At 43.2% G+C, this 21,121-nt stretch overlaps 1 protein-coding gene across 1 annotated transcript in view; it reads left to right on the top strand.

Moving 5' to 3' along the window:
* Window positions 1–16,816, top strand: part of LEO1 (LEO1 homolog, Paf1/RNA polymerase II complex component) — a 28,795-nt gene extending 11,979 nt beyond the window's left edge. The window contains exons 5-12 of the mRNA XM_059701191.1: window positions 1,245–1,390; window positions 2,149–2,233; window positions 6,200–6,294; window positions 7,122–7,256; window positions 8,650–8,785; window positions 10,760–10,946; window positions 13,498–13,595; window positions 16,571–16,816. Of these exons, the coding sequence (XP_059557174.1) occupies window positions 1,245–1,390; window positions 2,149–2,233; window positions 6,200–6,294; window positions 7,122–7,256; window positions 8,650–8,785; window positions 10,760–10,946; window positions 13,498–13,595; window positions 16,571–16,675 (987 nt within the window). The 3' untranslated portion in view covers window positions 16,676–16,816. The remainder of the gene's footprint in view (window positions 1–1,244; window positions 1,391–2,148; window positions 2,234–6,199; window positions 6,295–7,121; window positions 7,257–8,649; window positions 8,786–10,759; window positions 10,947–13,497; window positions 13,596–16,570) is intronic.
* Window positions 16,817–21,121: the final 4,305 nt, after the last annotated feature.

Here is a 21,121-nt window from a genome sequence, read left to right on the forward strand (position 1 = left end):
CGGTCAAGGGCATGTACCTTGGTTGCGGGCCCATCCACAGTAGGGGGTGTGCAGGAGGCAGCTGATCAATGTTTCTAACTCTCTATCCCTCTCCCTTCCTCTCTGTAAAAAACCAATATAATATATTTAAAAAAAAAAAAAGTTTCTGAGGCTAAGGGTCTCTCTTACACCAAGAAGAGGAAGTTGATAACTGAATTATGGTATGAAAATACAATGAACTGATGACTTTCTTGAAAGATAGAAACATCAGTGATGAGAGAGTATCATTGATTGCCTGCCTACTGCACGCCCCACACTGGGGATCGAGCCCGAAACCCAGGCATGTATTCTGACTGGGAATTGAACCCTGACCTCCTGGTTCAAAGGTGGATTCTCAATCACTGAACCATGCCAGCCAGACAGGGAACTCTTGTTTTTAAGTGGGAGTAGAAGTAACTGCCCTGGCACATCCATACACTGGGATACTACTCGGAAATAAAAAAGATTGAATTGTTAATACTTGCAAAAGGTTGGATGAAGTTCCAGGGAAATATGCTGAATGAAAAGAAAAAAGGTTACATACTGTGTGATTCCACTTATGTAACATTCTTGAAATGACAAAAATTATAGAAATGGAGAAGAAATTAATGGTTGTTTGAGATTAAGGAGGGATGAGGGCAAGAACGAAGTGGGTGTGTCTATAAAAGGGCAGTGTGGGTCTTTGTGGTATGGAAGTGATCTGACTCTATCAGGGTCATTCTCCTGGTTGTGATATTGTGCTATAGATTTGTCAGATGTTACCATAGGGGAAACTAGGTAAAAAAAAGAAAGAACTGCCCAGCATGAGGTTGGTGCCACGTTGTGCGAGACTATACTGCAAGGACCTGCGATTTGAGAACCATTGATTTAAATGTTTTTCTTGTCCATGCCAAGAAGTGTATGTGTGCTGTGTTGATAATCTCTGATCTTAATTAATAGAGTGACTTCATATTGAAGTGTTGATTAATTTCACACTTCTGTTGGTGAGTATGTAGAAGATTAATTACGAAACATATTTTCTTATATTGATGCTTCTAAACTGATCTTGTTTCCCATGAGGTTTTTGGGGGGCTGAGTGGGTAGGAATGGGGATTGAGGGTTGCTTTAGCCCTAACATTGATGTCTCAGTAGGCTTCTTGCCTACTAAATAATTAAAATGTGGAAATTGAGCTAGACCCTTCCTAGGATCCCATAAAACTCTAAAATTCTATGCTTTTTTTTACTAGGATGAAAATGGATTGCCTCAGGATCAACAGGAGGAGGAACCAATTCCTGAGACCAGAATAGAAGTAGAAATACCCAAAGTAAACACTGATTTAGGAAACGACTTGTATTTTGTTAAGCTGCCCAACTTTCTCAGTGTAGAGCCCAGGTAAGGGAATCAGTTAAAAGTATTTCTAGATGTTGGATAGAAATATGTGGAATGTTGATGTTTTTCTTATTTTACATGAGTTGACTAATCACAAAATGAAAAATCGGTTCTAGATCTCTGAAGAAATAAATCAAGCATATTCTGTGACAGAAAAAAGTATAGACTATAATATCAATGAAGGAGACTTTTAATGCTCATAATTGTTTTGAGCAGTTTAATACTTAGTAATTAATAGACAACATAAGCTTTGGGTGTTTTGGGCTGGTATTGCTCTATAAACGCTGAAATTGAAAGTAGTGAAATTTGCTAGAGAAATGGCAAATGTCCACTGTAGCAGCCATTGCTGATGTAGAAAACCTAATGGTTTTTGACAGTTAGTTAGTGTTCATGGGTATTATTTTTTAATGACATGCAAGTTCTTATGCAATTTAAGCTTTTCTCCCCAAGCAAAATGATATGGAAAACTAGAGCAGGTACAGCCTATTCCTTGAAGACTTATATAAGAATGAAGAATATTTTGAATATTTAGCCTTGCTTGCACTTTATTTCCAGCAATGTGTATCCACACCAAATTTCAAGAAAGTGAAATAATTTGAATACTTCCTAGAAGTTGAACATGAAGATATTTGATCATTATGAATTTTAATTACATTAGGATTTTTTAGTATAGTGGTATGTTAGGTATGTTATTATAAAACAATGATAATATTCTTTACAAAGTATGATTAATATTTTATTTAAAAAAAAACAATTTTTAGGCCTTTTGATCCTCAGTATTATGAAGATGAATTTGAAGATGAGGAAATGCTGGATGAAGAAGGTCGAACCAGGTTAAAACTAAAGGTACCGTTCTATGCTTACTCCTTTCTTTTTTTTCTTTAATTAAAGTAAAACCTGGAGACACTAACTTGAGACTTGAGCTTTTGAAAATGATTTTTATATTTCCTGTTTTATCAATACATGAGTTGTATTCCTTTTCAGATTTAAAAAAAATATTTTTATTGATTTCAGAGAGGAAGGGAGAGGGAGAAAGAGATAGAAACATCAATGATGAGAATCATTGATTGGCTGCCTCCTGTACACCCCGTACTGGGGATTGAGGCATGTGCCCTTGACTGGAATCGAACCTAGGACCCTTCAGTCCGTAGGCAGATGTTCTATCCACTGAGCCAAATCAGCTAGGGCTCAAATTATTTTTTAGGAAGAAAATATATAGCTTTTGCTCTATAAATATGTCACTTTTCTCGCTGTTACACTTTTTTGATGCTTTGAAATAATTATTAGCTACTTCCTTCATAATACATAGTACTATAGTTTGGTGTTTATAAACAACTCTTTCCATGTGTACTGTGAGTTAAGTTGCAGCAACTTCCTGCAAGAGGAAATTATTCTTCAGCCCTGCTGGTGTGGCTCAATGGTTGAGCATCAACCCCTGAACCAGGAGGTTACAGTTTGATTCCCGGTCAGGGCACATGTCCTGGTTGCGGGCTTGATCTCTAGTAGGGGGCAGACAGAAGGCAGCCAATTGATGATTCTCATCATTGATGTTTCTTTCTCTCCCTCTCCCTTCCTCTCTCTGAAATTAATTTAAAAATAAAGAGGAAATTCTTCAGGCTCTTTGATCTATGGATAAACAAATCATATACAATAGGAGAATTTGTTACTCATACCTAACACTTCCCCTTATGACTTTCTTTGTATTCTTCTGATTGCTCTTAGGAGAGATTTTTATTGTACTAAGTTCCTGGTAATGCTTCTCTTTGATACTTTGTACTGTCTTGTTTCCTCTATCCAAGGAGGGCCTGTAATCTTCCTTTAATCAGGGGGATGTAGATAAAGCAGATGCTGCAGAGCTGAGTTGTACCAAAGAACAAGAAGCAGTTGCACTCATACTAAAACGGGAGCTATGCATTTTAAATTCTTCAATCTGAAGGGTTTCCTGTAAATACTCTTTTTCAGTGGGTATTGTGCATGGTGTTAGAATGTAAAGAAATCCCTTAGAATAAGGAGCTGAACTTTTAGAACAGGTCCATCTCTTCAAGTCTGATAGATTCACAAGTATCTAAGGAACTTTGATGTAAAATAGTTTCTATCCAACATGCATGGGCTTCCAAAGCTTTTCAGTGAAATTTCACCACTCCTCCCTCTTAATGGTGAATGCAAATCAAATAAGAAAATGGAGGTAAACAGGGACCAATAACTTGTTCTAGGTCACATAATTAATAGTTATAGTGCTTAACTGTAGTGCTTAGAGTGTTTTTTGTTCTTTGCTGTCCTTTTCTTTGCCTCTTCCCAACTCCCATCAACACTAATAAAAGAGAAAAATGGTAATTGGCGTACGACGATACCCTTTTCATTGGCTAATCAGGGCTATATGCAAATAAACTGCCAACTAAGATTGGCAGTTAACTGCCAACTAAGATTGGCAGTTAACTGCCAACAACATGGCGGTTAATTTGCATATGTAGGCACAATGCAGGGAGGCGAAAGGGAAAGCAGGAAGAAGCCCCCTGCCACTGACAGTGATCGGAAACCCAGGGGGGATCATGGCCCCCCAGCCATGATCGGAGAATCAGGCGCCTTTGCCGCCCTGGCCAGTGATAGCAGGAAGTAGGGGTGGAGCCAGCGATGGGAGCTGGGCACGGTCGAAGCTGGCAGTCCCGGGAGCTAGGGGTCTCTTGCCTGGGCCTAAAGCGAAGCCCATGATCGTGGGGCCGCTGCAGCTGCAGGTCCCCGCTGCCCGGGCCAGACGCCTAGGCCAGAGGCGTCAGGCCTGGGCAAGGGGCCGATCCTGCGATTGGAGGGTGATGGGGGTCAACGCCTGAGGGCTCCCAGTATGTGAGAGGGGGCAGGCTGGGCTGAGGGACACTCCCCCCCCCCCCCCACACCCAGTGCACGAATTTCGTGCACCGGGCCCCTAGTCCTATCTAATAAAAGGCTAATATGCAAATTGTCCTCTCAACCGGGAGTTCGACCAGGGGGTGTGGCTGGCCGGCCAACCACCCATGTCCCCTCCCCCTGGCCTGCGCAGCCTTATTGGATCAAAGCGGACCCCACCCGTGCACAAATTCGAGCACCAGGCCTCTAGTCTGTTAATACTTTTCCTTGGAACATGTATGTCTGTTTTTCATGCCTGTTTTAGTGCCTCTGGCATTATTCTTCTGCTTTTCATTTTCCTCATCATTTATATAAATTAATGTGGTAGTTCCTTACTTGTTTGCTTTTTATTGATTTTTGCATATTTGTCTTTATATCATGATGCATCAGCGAATACATCAGTATATCTATTATATTTTCAGGTCGTGTATACCAGACCCTAGTATAAGCACCAAAGCTTAGAAAGAAATATTTTCTCTAAAACCTTGGTGCTTAGAGTACAAAATGTTGGTGTGTAACAGACTACTGTCTTTTGAAACTTCGGCGCTTGGTGGAAAATAACCCTGGACCCTTTGTTTCCTGAGTGATATTCTTGAGACTAGGCTGACCGTTCTTAGAGGCAGTTATTGTTGTTATTTGAATCACCTTATATAATAAAAGCATTTCTCAGAATAGCTTCTCAGTTAATGATGTATTTGCATATTTATAGTTGGCTAACTGATTTTGTATGAGAGGGAAGAAATAGTGACAGATTATTTTGTTTCCTTTATTAAGAAAATTTTAAATGTACACAGATCTAGTGAAGACTGTATTAAAACTCTCATGTACCCATCACTCACTTCAATGCTTGTCAAGGTGGACAATCTTGTTACATCTATATTCCGGCCCCATCGTACCCTGACTATTTTGAAACAAATTTCAGAATGGCAACATATATAATTCATGCATATTATTTGAGTTCTTTAATCAGCCGGCCTCATGGTTGCTTATTTATTTAAGGAGGACTAAAGAAGGAAAGAGGGAAATCTAGAAGGGAACGGCTAGAAGCCAGTTGCAAAGATAGTCACACCTAACAGAATGGAGACCCAGGAATTCTAAGTGGAAACGGGAGCAGCTGCTTTAGGGTTGATGGAAGGGAATAGGCCTAGGGAAGCATGCATGGGTGTAAAGCTGTCAGTTTTTAGTCTTGGCTTCTCCTTGCTGCCCTTATCTCACATTCTCTTTATCCTGGAGTGTACCCTTTTCTAAGTCTTCACCGTCACTGTAGTGGGTTCCCAGGGTGCAGCAGTGACATGCATAGTGTATTGCATTTTCCTAGGAGTCCCGCTGAGTTTTTAATTGCACTCACAGTGGTTTTCATTTTAGGAAACTCTTGAATGTTTTTCAGAACTGCCTGGTATTTTCCGTCTATGTAGTTAAGATAAAGTTAGACTCTAAATCTGCTCAATGCTGGGGTTTTAATTTTCATAGGGTGCTTCCTTTTTCTTACCCGTAAGCAGGGAGCCTCCTTACCTCCCTAGGCCAGTAGGCGTAGTGCTTTGGTCCCACATGTACGGGGTTTTAGCCTGTAAGAGATCCTGCTTTATGTAGGGATTTCCAATTCTAAATTGCTGCCTCACATGGCTTCAAGCCTTATCTCCTGTCCTGATAGCTCTTACTGTGTCTTCACACCTCCCAGGGCTACCACAGCTTTAGCGTCTGCTCCGACGCTCAGGCACTCGGTTCCCACTGTGACTCCAGCACTAGGAACTCAGAAATCCACTTAAGCATATTTTTGTTGTTGTTAATTTATTCAACATCTGTAGGTTATTAAAAAAAGAGGGCTTTAATGTTTTATATCACTAGCTATGCATGCTTATTCTACAGTTAATGTGTTTCTTGATGAAAAAAGCATAAACTACAGTGTTCTAAGGCACTTGTATTTTAAAACAGGTAGAAAATACTATACGATGGAGGATACGACGGGATGAAGAAGGAAATGAAATTAAAGAAAGCAACGCTCGGATAGTCAAGTGGACAGATGGAAGGTGAGCGCAAATGCCCGAAGGGTGTTGAAATACCCAGAGTGTGGCCAGGAGAAACCAAGTTTTGGAATAAGACCTATTTGTGGGCCACCTCTTATTAAAGAACTAGAGGCCCAGTGCACGAAATTTGTACACTCGGGGTGGGGTCCCTCAGCCTGGCCTGTGCCCTCTCGCAGTCTGGGAGCCCTTGGGAGAGTGGGCCTAAGCCGGCAGTTGGACATCCTTAACGTTGCTGTGGAGGTGGGAGAGGCTCCCGCCACCACCACTGCACTCACCAGCCATGAGTCTAGCTTCTGGCTGAGTGGCGCTCTCCTTGTGGGAGCGCACTGACCACCAGGGGACAGCTCCTGCATTGAGCTTCTGCCTCCTGGTGGTCAGTGTGTGTCATAGCCACCCGGTTGTTCTGCCGTTCAGTCAATTTGCATATTAGTCTTTTATTGTATAAGATTTCCATTGCTTAGTCCCTGGCATTGAATAGAGGTAGGTAGTTGAGAGTCATACAGACTGGTGGCCGAAAATGTGATCCTCCTCTTTGGGTACAGCAAAGTAGTTTGGAAAAGGCACAGCAGGCCCCCCCCCCCATTGCACCTGCTTGCTGTAAGTGGGAAGTTTAGAAAAACGACCTTTCACTGGGAAGGTAGTAGAGGCTGAGTAAATGTCACAGCCTGTTTTACTTTGAGGTAGGTTGTTTTTCATGTTATGGCTTTACTCTTTTCTTCTGGTTTCTGTGTAAGGAGAAAAAGCAGCAGTTGGATCACATTTCAAGGGAAGTAAAATGGTAGGATGAAAGCTGTATGGCTTTTAACATGTGAAGGGTTCCTTCTTTTCAGCATGTCTCTGCACCTGGGCAATGAGGTGTTTGATGTTTACAAAGCTCCACTGCAAGGCGATCACAACCATCTTTTTATAAGACAAGGTACTGGTCTGCAGGGACAAGCCGTCTTTAAAACCAAGCTCACATTCAGGTAACTATTCTTATCAATGGACTATTTGTTACAGTAAAGCAGTGAAATATAGATGTTGTTCAAATGCCCGACTTCCAATTGACATAATCTCACAGTGGAGTTTTTCAGAGAGCAAGATCTGGTTGTCAGCTCTCTGGGTTCAAAGGCTGTTTTGTCTAGTGCACCAACAGTCGCTGTTTCACAGGGAACCCGGTCATGCTAACCAAACTTACAGGAGATAGTTATGTAAACTAGAATGCCAGCTTTTTAGTTCAAGTGGTTACTATAACTGCCAAGAGGCCTACAATACTTACTGGTCATTGTGTCTCTTCTTTTTAGTAAAGATCTGGGAGACTGATGAGTAGAGGTTGCTAGTGTGCATGCAGTCAGGAAAGGCGATGCGTCGGTGGGTGTGAAGGCTGGGTCATCCTGTTCCTTCGGCTGCCGCACCCAATGCCACTTCAGGGATGTCCCCCGAGCAGCCAGAACACTGAGGCCAGCTGCTCAGGGCTTTCCCCTTCTCTAGACTGTAGACACTACAACGGAATATTTCCTATTTGTTTCCTTGATTTTAAGCAGATCATCCTCCTTGGGTAATGCTTATGTTTAAAGGGCACAATAATCTTTTTTTTAAAAAAATACATTTTTATTGATTTCAGAGAGGAAGGGAGAGGGAGAGAGAGAGAGAAACATCATTGACGAGAGAGAATAATTGTTCGGCTGCCTCCTGCACGCCCCCAACTGGGGATCGAGCCCACAACCCTGGCATGTGCCCTTTTCGGGACTCAAACTTGGGACCCTTTAGTCCACAGGCCGACACTTGATCCACTGAGCCGGATTGGCTAGGGTGAGGCACAATAATCTTGGTTATGACTTAGCTTTTTGAGAATTGTAATGGTCAAGAGATAGGCTTTGGAATGAGATAAACTTGTATTTGAGTCCTGTTTCCACTTGTGTGACCTTATACAACTTTCTCAACCTTGCTTAGCTTCAGTTTTCTAATATATAAAATGTAATAATTTCTCACAGAGTAGCTGCGGCAGTGAATTCACACAACCTGTAAAACACAACCACTGTGCCTGGCACTTAGTAGTCAGTGCTGCCTGGGCCTGTGCACGCACTGCTGTGGGGTCGGTGGGGGGGGGGGGGGGGGGGCGGAGGGGGCGATCTTTGTAAAGCCTTTTTATCCCAGCTTTTCATTTTTGACTTTGCGCGTGAGATGAGAATATTTCAGTGAGCTGTTGAATGAAGAAAGATAAAAATCTGCCACCCACTATATCCAGTCTAGTGTCCCTGCCTGTTTTTTTCTAGGGACTGAGAAATGGTCGCTGGTCTTGTGTTTTTGTGATGTTGGTATGACTGACTCACGAATGTATATGGTCACTATTGAGACATTTTTGCTTATTTCCTGCAGACCTCACTCTACAGACAGTGCCACGCACAGAAAGATGACCCTGTCCCTTGCGGATAGATGTTCAAAGACACAGAAGATCAGAATCTTACCGATGGCTGGTCGAGACCCCGAGTGCCAGCGCACGGAGATGATTAAGGTGTGTTTGCTGAGCTTATGCTGGGATTTTTGACATTGAAAATAGCATTTCCCAAAATGTTTATTAATCACCTCTTGTTGACCCACCTCTGTTCCTTCCAGCTGGCATGAGCAGGGAGCTGGACTCGTGGCTTAGGCATTTGCCAAACAATGAGAGAATGGCAGTCATAAAACAGACCCGGTGTCTGAAAGGACCTGAACTTCTGCAGACACTTTCAAGCATGTTTAAATCACCTGTGCCTGGTTCAGAGTCCATGACAAAAATCCGTGGAAGTGTTAGAGATTTAGCCTAAAACAGAATAAAAGTAGGACAGAAAGTGCCTAAAGGAGAGTCGGGCAGAGTAGATGTGGCTTTTAAGGGCCGTTTGTAACATTCCACCTGCTAGGCTCTCAAAGCTGACACAGCTGTCACTTAGGCAAGATCCAACGGTGGGTGGTGTGTGCTTGTATTGACACCATGGGCCTTGCGCAGCACTTGCTTTGAGAAGCTGGAGGCCGTGGTACAGTCTCCCCTGACACCTGCTAGGTCCCAGCCATTGCCCCGCCTGCTTCATGGGATTTCATTCTTCTGCAGCAGGGCACGCTGAGGCTCTGGTTGCCTCAGTGTCTGTCTTAGTATCTCACTGTCAGGCTCTGCTGAAGGTGTGGCCCTGAGTCTCAGCTTTTTATTCCTTGTATTTTGTTCATGGAGGCAGTTAACTAAACCAGATTCAGTAACAGTGCCTAACCCAGTGGAATGCAGGGGCACTGGCTTTGAAGTCTGACTTCTTGCTCCATTTCCCCACCTTTTCTCCTCAAGGGAGCTGGAGGGACCTGCAGAGCCCTTCTGGGTCGCTTTGAGAAATCAGTCCCCAAGCCTTCCTCTATGTTCCCCGCTTCCGTGGACATGCACGAGGAACCCAGCTAGCTTGTTCTTAATCCCCGTCTTGCTGACAGTGATTGCTTTTGTTTTGTTTTTGGATTTGTTTTGTTGCTAATCGTCACCTGAGGATATTTTTTCCATTGATTTTTTGAGAGAATGAAAGGGAAGGAGTGGGGGGAGAGAGAAAGAGAGAGACAGAGAAACATCAATGTGAGAGAGACACATCAACTGGTTGCCTCCCACATGTGCCCCCTGGATTCATGTCCTGAGCATTTGCCAAACAATGGCTGACTGGGGCCAGGGATTGAACTCGCAACCAAAGTATAAGCCCTTGGTAGGGAATTGAATCCAGGACACTTTTGTCTGCAGGCCAACGTTCTAACCACTGAGCACGGGCCAGGGCCTGCTGACAGTACAACCACATTCTACTTAATGAAACAATTTGCTACATAGAAAGTATAGCAACAGAATTAGAGTTGTATGCAATAATACAGAACAGTTAAATGAGGAATTCAGAGAAATGCCAGACCATCCCTGACCTCTCATACCTGCCTCTGTCTTATGAACCCCAACATGTGGGATGCCAGGCAGATGAAGGGGATGAAGGCTCCACTTGGGGGCTCAGGGACCGGCCCCTGCCTGCACGTTCTCACCCTGTCGTCGGAGCTGAGGGGCCCAGACAGGAATATCTGGGCTCTGTGGTGCTTTGGTGGAGCCTGGGCCAGTCAGGTGTCTGTCTCTTGGGAACAGAAACGGCCTCCCTCAGGATCAGCTGATGCCATGGCTCAGCTGGTCGCTGCTCTCTGGGCCCTGACTGGCAGCACAGGGGACGTGGCGGCTCCCAAGGCTGTGCCTGTGCCAGTTCTGATCGGACGGACGGTGTGAGGGGCCGTCTGCCTCTTCACCCTGGTGAGGCCTTCACGCCTTAGAACTGAACAGGAGATCGCGTGTGAGGTACCAGGTGTGGCTTGGAGAGGTCTGTACTCTGAAGACATAGGGAACAGGTGTTATCCTGAGCGAGGCATTTCATGTTCTTTATCGTAAAGGTAGTTTCAAGTGGGCACCAAACTAGCTCATTTTTTTAAGTTCGGTGGGTTTTTTGCTTCTTTACAGAAAGAAGAAGAACGTTTAAGGGCTTCTATTCGTAGGGAGTCTCAGCAGCGCCGAATGCGAGAGAAGCAGCACCAGCGGGGCCTGAGTGCTAGTTACCTAGAACCTGATCGATACGATGAGGAAGAGGAAGGCGAGGAGTCCATCAGCTTGGCTGCCATTAAGAACCGATACAAAGGGGGCATTCGAGGTGAGTTTGTGCAGAAACTTCATTTCAGGGTTCAGAAATTTATCTTTGCATTGGGCATGCTCTGAATATCCACTCACTGGACACTTTATTTATCTATTTATTTTTTTAAAAAATATATTTTATTAATTTTTTACAGAGAGGAAGGGAGAGGGATAGAGAGTTAGAAACATCAATGAGAGAGAAACATCGATCAGCTGCCTCCTGCACACCCCACACTGGGGATGTTCCCGCAACCAAGGCACATGCCCTTGACCGGAATCAAACCTGGGACTCTTCAGTCCGCAGGCCGACGCTCTATCTACTGAGCCAAACCGGTTAGGGTGACATTTTATTTTTAAGGGTTGATATACTTCAAGGTTTAATGAAATACTCAGTGCAGAATTCTTTCAGGTGAGCCTGACAGAGTAGAAACTGCTGTGGCTCCCACTTGCAGACTTTTGTTCCCTCAGCTTCTGCTTTTCTGGTTTGAAAGTTTGCCTAGTTTGAAAGTTTGCCAATTCTATTTGGAACTTTTCTCAACTTTTTATTTTTTTTAATATATTTTCATTGATTTCAGAGAGAAAGGGAGAGGGAGAGATAGAAACATCAATGAGAGAGAATCATTGATCGGCTGCCTCCTGCACATCCCCCACTGGGGTTCGAGCCCACCACCCAGGCATGTGCCCTGACTGGGAATTGAACCCTGACCTTCTGGTTCATAGGTTGACACGCAACCACTGAGCCACACCGGCCAGGCCTCAACTTTCTTTAAATTACTAATTGGGAATCAAGAAGTTAAATTTTTCAGGAAATTCATAGTGATTCCTTTCAAAGTTCTTTTTTTGCATATTTTCTTCTTTCAAAAATACCAATAATTTTAAATGGTTAACATCTATCCTGCACCTGCTGAATCCCAGGCAAACACCCAACCACTCTACATGCACCCTGTTTGATCCTCAGAACATAGTTGGTAAGTGAAGAGTTCTTGAACCGGGTCACTTGACTCTGGAGGCATCTGCCTCCGTCACAATACTGCACTCAGGTGTCCCCACAGCCGGTGGTTAGATGACCTGCTGAAGAGCAGCCTGAACCTGAAGGCCAGAGACTTGGCCCGGACTCCGGACCCTGCTTGCTCTAATCTCGTTCTGCCACTTTGTAGTTGGGTGACTTCTGGGAAGTTATAATGCCTCCCTTCTGTTACCTAACTATGAAAAAACAACCTATTAATAGTAGTGCTTACACCACGAGGTTGTTTTGAGAATTGAAGGATATGCTACATATAAAGCACTTCACCTAGTGCCTGGCACATCACAAGTACTAAGTAAATATTGCCTAAAACAGCTGTTCTTGTTTTTACTACTCAGCTTTGAGCAAGTGACTTCACGTCTGAATAGTGGGTGCCACATCTGAAAAGTGAGGCTTTCATTCTCCAAATCAGCTGTTAGAGCTTCGGGAGTGTGTGCAATGTAAGAGGTACCGTGGGTGACCACGCATCCTCAGCTGTCCCTGTCGAGGGACACATTTAAAAACAGCTAGATCTCCCTTCTGTGACTGTCCTACAAAACCCCTCCTTTCCTGGCAGTGACTGTGTCTGTGCTGGCGCGCTTTGCTCCTTCCTTCCTACCTGTGATTTAGTTCTGAACTGTAGTACAGGGACCTTTTATTTTTTTCTTAATGCTAATTTCCCACAGAAAAGATCAGTTGTGGAAAAACCACATAAAACCAAAATAAGCACAAAAAATTGAGGTTGCTTTTAGGGAGAGAATTATATAATACTAGAGGCCCTGTGCACGAATTCGTGCACGGGTGGGTCCAGCTGGCCCTGCAGGGGGGAAAGGGATGCGGGAGGTTGGCTGGTCAGCCCCGCCCCCGACTGAGGTGTTGGAGGCCGATCGGGGCTCGGATCAGGCTGGTTGGCTGCCACGGTGTGTGTCATAGCCACTGGTTGTTCTGGTTGTTCCGCCGTTCCAGAGATTTAAAACCTATCAGACCAGCTCATTAGCATGCAGTTCTCTCCAGTAGTCAGATAGGTAGGGAGTGGGGAGAAGGGGAAGAAGGCTTTGGGTTCTGAGGCGAGAGGGTTGGTCTGAAACAGGCTGCTGTTATCCCACCCGAGGTCCACCTGTGCTGGGACATCAGAGATTACCTCTCATCTACACCTCCTTTCAAAATGTCTACCTGGCAACAAAAGGTCTTTACAGGAACAGGAAACCACCTTTTCTATCTTCAAAGCTCATTTTGGAATTATTTAATTACCCTCCATGAAAGAATGACTTGGGCTTTATAGCTTATTTGGAAGAGTAGTGGTGTCTGTTTCGTTAGTCACCTAGCACACAGCCTCTTTAATATTGAAAGTGGTCAGGTGAAACATTCTTGTATTTTGAAAGGGTAAGTGCTTCATTACAATATATCTAAACTTACATCTATCTTCAAATCAGAACATTTTAAATTATTTGCTTCCTCTGGGAAAATGTGCAGAAGGAATTAAAGATACTCATCAGAAGAAAAGTCCAGGAATGAATAGATACCTGTCTTTGAAAATCACTCAAACACCTTATTCCTTTGCTTTCAGAGGAACGAGCCAGGATCTATTCGTCAGACAGCGATGAAGGATCAGAAGAAGATAAGGCCCAAAGATTACTCAAAGCAAAGAAACTCACCAGTGATGAGGTAAAACCAAATTTATTCAATTTTAGGGGTTTCCTCTGTGCCTACAAGTCGGCTCCTGGAATGAAGACAAGCTCACAGCCCAGGAGCACACAGATGTCCCCACACTTCACTGAAGCTCAGTGAGACCAGTGCAGTCACAGGACAGGGATGTCCCAGGGGAGGGCCTCACACCTGTTTGGATGGGTGTTGGAAGGCTGCTCAGAGGAGACCTTTCACTGGGTGTTAAGGAAAGTGTTCGCTTGTAGGGCATACCGGTCAGGGTGGCATACCTGGTGGATGGAAAGGCCTGGGAGAAGACACATGACCCTGAGATACTAGGGCTCGACTAGAGAACTAGAAATCATTCAGTGTGGGGAGATCAGAGGGTGTATTTATTTTTCCCTTTTTCTTTTCAATATATTTTTTTAAGTTATGGAAATAATTCTAATGGTAGAAAAACTGATTTCTTTTTGTTAAATGAAATACTGCTTGAAATAATATTGAGTAACAATACATTTTATATTCTTTTTTTTTAATATAACCTTTATTTGTTTATTTGTTTTTTAATCCTCACCAAGGACATGCTCATTGATTCTTAGAGTGAGAGGAAGTGGGGGCAAAGAGAGAGAAACATCGATTGGCTCTCTCCTGCACACGCCCTGACCAGGAATTGAACCCGTGACCTTTCCGGGTATGGGATGATGCTCCAACCAACTGAGCTACACTGGCCAGGACTTAACTTATATTCTTAACAGTATCCTTTTCAAATTCTAAGAGTACAGGTACTGCCCAGCTGGTGTTGCTCATTGGTTGAGCATCCACCCAGGAACCAGGAGGTCGCTGGTTTGTTTCCTGGTCAGGGCACATGTCTGGGCTGTGGGCTCTATCCCCAGTGTGGGGTGTGCAGGAGGCAGCTGATTGATGCTCTCATTGATATTTCTATCTCTCTATCTCCCTTCCCCTCTTTCTTAAAAAAAAAAAAAAAAAATCAATTAAAAAAAAAAACGTATTAAAAAGTACAGGAACTAAGAAATTTAAAGGCCTAGATTGATGGATTCCTCCAGAATTGATTTATATTTTCCTCTGCCAAGTGCCTTAGATAGCAGCTATCTGGGCCCACTTTAAATTATATTCTGGAAATAAGATCTTTTTAGATGACCTGAAAGAATGATTTCTGAATTTTCCTAGAATTCTTTTTAATACCATGCTAATTCATTTTGATGCTTGAGATTAGAAAAATTTCTTCCTTTCATTCATTAAGTCAGGGGCTGGGAAATTACATCCCACTTACCTAATATGGCTGGTTGATTGGAACCTCCCCATGCTTATTTGTGTGTCATTTGTAGATGTTTTCCTGTTACAGTGGCAGAGTTGAGTAGTTGCAGCAGAAACCGTATGTTTTACAAAGGCCAAGACATTTATTATTTGGCCTCTTCCAAAAAAGTTTGCCGACCCCTGCAAACTTTGTTTCTGGTTCACATTACACTAAAGATGTAGTGCTTTGGGGCCTGCTATCATTCTGCCTTGTCTCTAGTCCTCAGCACCCTGCAAGGCATAGCAGCTAACGCTCAAGTTCACAGAACTTGGTAAATGTCTTCAAGGAGGACAGCGTTCGTGCTCTGCTTATCTCTGTGGGTTCCTGCTTTCACTTCATTTTTGGCCTCTGATTATGCTTTATTTTCTTGCCATCTCATTGATTTGTTTATACTTTTCCATCATTGTTATTTCCAGTGGGAGGGTTATTCAAAAGATTGTTCTGTCACCCAGGAAAATACCATATGTTCCTGTTATCCATGATTTTAATGTATTTTGATCATTTGGGCCTTCTGTGAGCTGAGCTTCTGTAAGCTCTTATGTGAAGCAGAATTTCATTCTTGGCATTATTTGTTAATCACAACATTTAATATTTCTCAATCATTGTTGGAAGTGGCATGCTATGGAAGATAATTGGACAGAAATTGTTAAATCACTCTGCAGCATATATAAAACAAATAAATTATGTAGGAAACATCCTAATGATGTGTTTACAGTGTGTTGAACTGTTGGCAAATGGGGATCCTTATTTGAGCAGATGCTGTTTTGTTTCTTGGCAAGCGGAGTCTGTGAGTAAAGATTGAGAAGTGCTGTGGGACTTCTCTTTATTCCTCGTATTCTCAGGAGGATATTTTAACTCGTGATCCATCAAGTAGCCTTCTTCGAGGCTGGGCAGTTACAAATCTATAACTGCGAGTGCCTCTTAGCTGTCTGTCTAGGGCAGGGATGGCGAGCCTTTTGAGCTCGGCGTGTCAGCATTTTGAAAAACCCTAACTTAACTCTGGTGCCGTGTCACATATAGAAATTTCTTGATATTTGCAACCATAGTAAAACAAAGATTTAGATTTTTGATATTTATTTTATATATTTAAATGCCATTTAACAAAGAAAAATCAACCAAAAAAATGAGTTCGTGTGTCACCTCTGACACGCGTGTCATAGGTTCGCCATCACTGTATTATAGTAAGTAGCAGGTAGAGTGGATAACACAGAACAAAAAGTGCTCCCTTCCCTCCCCCAACAGGGTGTAAGTTATAGGAGAGGAGAAGAATACAGCTTCTTACCCTCCCTTATTTTTGTAAGCAGCAAAAACTTTAGAAAACTCAAGTTACTTCAAAGGTAGAAAAATGGGTAGGAGGAGAAACTGGGAAAGGGAAAGAGCCATGAGGAAACATGAAAGCAATGGAAAGGCAGGGGGCATGGCCAGTCCTCAGCGGTCTGTGTTTTCACAGTTTACATGTAATTACTCGGTGTAGTTGTTTTGAATGCCTTCTAGCACTTGTAGATTTGGAAACCGGTTACGACCCCGACCACCGTTTTTATTCACCTGGTGAATGTTCTTTTTAAAATAGTTATTTGATTTTGAGTTTTCATAGAGTCACTCATCTCAGAGCTACTTTGATAAACCTTTCTAGAAACAGTCTCTGTTGACGTTTAGATTGAAAATGTTTTTGTCTGTGTAGGAAGGTGAACCTTCTGGAAAGAGAAAAGCAGAAGATGATGATAAAGCAAATAAGAAGCATAAGAAGTACGTGATCAGTGATGAAGAGGAAGAAGATGATGACTGAAGCGCAAAGTGTGAAAACATTTATATATTTTATTGTACAGTTTGTCTTATAAATATGATGTACACATGAGTTATTTTGATTGAAATGAATTGATTTGCTTTTCTGTAATTTTAATTGTAATAAAATGTTTTTTAAAGACAAGTCTCTATTTAAGAAATTGACTTTTCCCAAAGCGAATTGATTTTATTAATGTTGAGTCTTAGGTTTTCTTTTTCATATTTGTATTTATTTATCTGATTTTTGAGTCTTAGATTATAGTGAATTCCTGCTGCTCTGATGCACCCCTCCCGTCCCCCACAAGGAAGCCTCCTGGGCAGGGCCAGAGGGGCTAGTTAGGCATCCTTCCTAGGGTACAGAGTTTAAAGGGGCACAAAAATGTCTATAACTGTATTAGTTTGCTAGGGCTAACTAATACATAGTACCACCAGCTGGGTAGCTTGAAACTACTGAAGTGTATTCTCTCACAGTTCTGGAGCCTAGAAGTCCCAAATCGGGTTCCTTGCCCTGTCCTGGCTTTTGGGGACTCCCAGTTACCCTTGGTCCCAGTCTCTGCCTCTTTTTTCACATGACATTTCCCTGTGTGTCTGCTCTGTGTCTCTGTATCTCCAGATCTCCCTCTCCCAGATGCACAGCAGTCAGTGGGTTTAGGGCCAACCCTAATCTAGTGTGACCTCATCTTAACCAATTACATCTCTAAGACCCTATTGCCAGAGTCACATTCTGAGGCTCTGGGTGGATATGAATTTTGAGGGATCCCTCCCTACTGCAGTAATCAAGATAAATAATGTAATGCAACGTTTTAAAAAATTGAAACGAATGTCAAAAACCCCATGCTGAACAAAATATCAACATTTTACATAAAAACAGGATCTGCTCTTTCTGTGCGCCATGGTGGTGTGTGCAGTTGACTCTTGCCAAGTCTTCTCACAGGACTTTCAGGATCGAGCGGCTCCTGGCCAAGACACGGAAGCAGAATGGCCTATTCCCCAACGGATTCCGATGGAAACTGGCAATAAAATCAGGTACAACTCAAGGAGGAGCCATCGGGGGAGAACCAAGCGGGGTCTAGAAGGGATTGCACATGATGTAGCTCACCTGGTTATTCTGTGTCCGGATTGCTTACAATGTACCACATCACTGAAAAGATCACTACTATCTGGACAGTTGGGCGTGTTTTATTGGGAAATTATTGAAGAATGATTTTCCTCTTTGTTAATATGTTTCTGCACTAGTAGGTTGGTTCAGTGATAAATATGTGAGGCCTTTAAAAAAGACAGATGTGGCAGGACTGGGGTTAGGGTAAGGCAAGGGAGAGGGGCAGAGCTGGTTAGATTCTCTTTAAAATCTATATTTTGTTCATGGTGTTTTGTTTTTGTCTTGTTTTGCATGGAACTTGAGAAATACTGCAATATTACTTATCTTGAACACGGAGATTTTGGCACCTCTTAGATTTCTCACACAAGGTGAGTATCTCACTTGTCGCATCCTGGTCCTGGCCCTGCTGTCGCACTACATGGTGGCTGAGTTCCACAGGGGAGTACCCCAGGGCGTGAGCCAGGTGGAAGCTGTGTTACCATTTCTTGCTTTCTCCTTTTATGACTAGCATCCAAAGTCCCATCAAGCCCTAGCTGGTTTGGCTCAATGGATAGAGTGTCAGCCTGAGAACTGAAGGGTCCCAGGTTCAATTCTGGCCAAGGGCACAAGCCTGGGTTGCGGGCTTGATCCTCAGGAGGGGGCGTGCAGGAGGCAGCCAATCAATGATTCTCATCATTGATGTTTCTATCTCTCTCTCCTTCTCCCTTCCTCTCTAAAATCAATAAAATATATATTAAAAAAAAAAAAAGCCCCATCAAAATCCACCACATTCTGGTCATTTGAAATAAGTCAGTGATGCAAGCCCATATTCACAGGGTGGGAGTTTGACACCTCTTGATGGTAGGAATTAACAAAGAAGTTGCAGAGAGGTTTTAAATCCACCCCACACGTGTCTTTTCTGTAGTGCTCTCCTACATGCACTAATCTTTCCCCTGTGATTGGACTGCACCCCACTTCCTTCTACTGCTGTTAGTGCCGCCCGGGTGTGGTGGTTGTGGGAAGCCTACCTGGTTACAGAGGAAGAAAAGCGACATCAGGAGAAGGTTCTGAATCACTATCGGTCACGTTCCTAACTCGGAAACCTTCAGTCCCTTTGCTGTTTTTCCTATCAAGTTGAAACTCCTCTGGTGGCTTTAAAGAGCCTTCATTCTGACTCTCTCTTCCAAAGCAACATAGTTTTTTTTGTTTGTTTGTTTTTAAGGAAAAAATTAATGTTTTAATATTGTTTAGTTATAATATGATTTTTTAAAATGGGAAAAATGTGTACCTACACAATAGCCTGTCCCAGTAGTGAATAATAAAATTACAGTTTCTGTTTCAAGACTTATCTTTTACAAATTTGTCAGTGATTTTGTGACAATTGAATTTTTTAGAATATATATTTATTGATTTCAGAGAGGAAGGGAGAGGGAGAGAGAATCATTGATTGGCTGCCTCCTGCACGCCACCCGGGGGGATTGAGCCTGCAACCCAGGCATGTGCCCTGACCAGGAATCAAACCTGTGACTTACTGGTTCATAGGTTGATGCTTAATCACTGAGCCACATCAGCTGGGCACAATTGAATTTTTAAATGCATATTCATTTTCAATATAGGTAGATTTGTCAATTTTCACTTATAGTTTATCAAAGAATACTTCATTAATTTTAATTCCAAAAAAAGTCTTATAAAGCACCTGATACTCATTATTAGGAAAAGTTACATATAAGGATACACTGATAGCAATTCATAAAATCTCATTTCATAATAAATGCCAGAAATTTCAACTCTTCCTTTCCTCCTAGATTAATTCTAGAAGTTTTCAGTGTCTGCAGTGGGAAAAAAAATTAAACACAATTAAAAACTAATTACATAGAATGGCAGAATTGAAGTCAAGTTCTATTTCTTTACTTTTATCGTTGTGCTGTTTACTGTTTAAACACAGAAATGCATAGTCCTTCATGAACTGAAAATATAAACTGCACCCAAAATGAGCTTGACTTATTCTGAACTGTTGTGAAACTACTCTTTAAACACATGTGACTGAATCCCTGGGTGTTGGGAGGTTGATTGTATCACCAGAGTTCCCAAAGTAACTTCAGTGTGTTTGCAATTTTTATTTAAAGATAAATCATATGTGCTAATTTGAATATTACACATATATTATTAAAACAACATTCAACTGTAATTGCAGCAAGTGTAAAAAGTTAAAGCAGCCGAGGCCAGTTTGGCTCAGTGGATAGAGCGTCGGCCTGCGGACTGGGGGGTCCCGGGTTCGGTTCCGGTCGGGGGCGTGTGCCTGGGTTGTGGGCATGTCCCCAGTGGGAGATGTGCAGGAGGCAGCTAATCGATGTTTCTCTCTCATCGATGTTTCTGGCTCTCTGTCTCTCTCCCTTCCTCTCTGTAAAAAATCAATAAAATATATATATTTTTTTTAAAAAAAGTTAAAGCAACAGAAGTTTTGTTTTGGGAAATAACATTTTATCATTGATGGTATTTAGAATTGCTGGCTACCTTTACTGAATGATCCCAAGGTAGGCCTCCCCCATCTGCCCTTTGTTTTTTGTCAGTCCTCACCCAAAGATATTTTTTTCCTTTGACTTCTTAGAGAGAATGGAAGGGGGAGGGGAGGGGGGGGGGAGGAAGAGAGAGAGAGAGAGAGAGAGAGAGAAACATCGATGTGAAAGAGACACATCGATTGGTTGCCTCCTGCATGTACCCCAACCAGGGCCAGAGATCAAACTGCAACCCAGGTATGTGCCCTTAACTGGGAATCGAACCCGCAACCCTTCAGTCTGTGGGCTGACGCTCTAATCACTGAGCAACTGGCCAGGGCTGATCGGCCCTGTTCTTGACACCCCACTGTTAGGAGAAGGCTATTTTTATGAGAGTCACATAGTTCTGGTGGTTTTGTGAGCGGAGGCACTGACCGCCTTTGCTGTAGACTATCTTCCCAAGAAGCAACATGGAGCAGTTTTCTTTTTCTTTCTCTCCACGCTTAGCGATGCTGGGGCCAATCACCTTCCAGCTTTGCCTGCAGCCCCCTGCTAGGGGGCGCCACAGAAGCCTGGCTGGAGGCCTAGACCGGAAAGAAAAGATTGCTTCTTCCTGTTTGTTGGTGGGACCTTCTGGGGGCTTCCTGTGGCCTTGCAGGGCTCTGGGGGGCAGCACTCCTTGGCCCCACAGGGGCAGCTCCTCCCACAGCAGCCCGCCCCAGCCTGCAGCGTTGCTGACACCTGGAGGCCAGCTCTGCCCTGCTCCCCCAGAGACCCAGCGGCAGCTGGACACATGCTGAGGTAAAGCTCCGTCCCACAAGCTCAGTTAGGGATCCCACCCCTTCGCTCTGAATTTGCTACTTCTGTGAGCCCTTAG

This window comes from Myotis daubentonii, chromosome 1 (assembly GCF_963259705.1).
Source record: "Myotis daubentonii chromosome 1, mMyoDau2.1, whole genome shotgun sequence".
NCBI classification, from domain to species: Eukaryota; Metazoa; Chordata; class Mammalia; order Chiroptera; family Vespertilionidae; genus Myotis; species Myotis daubentonii.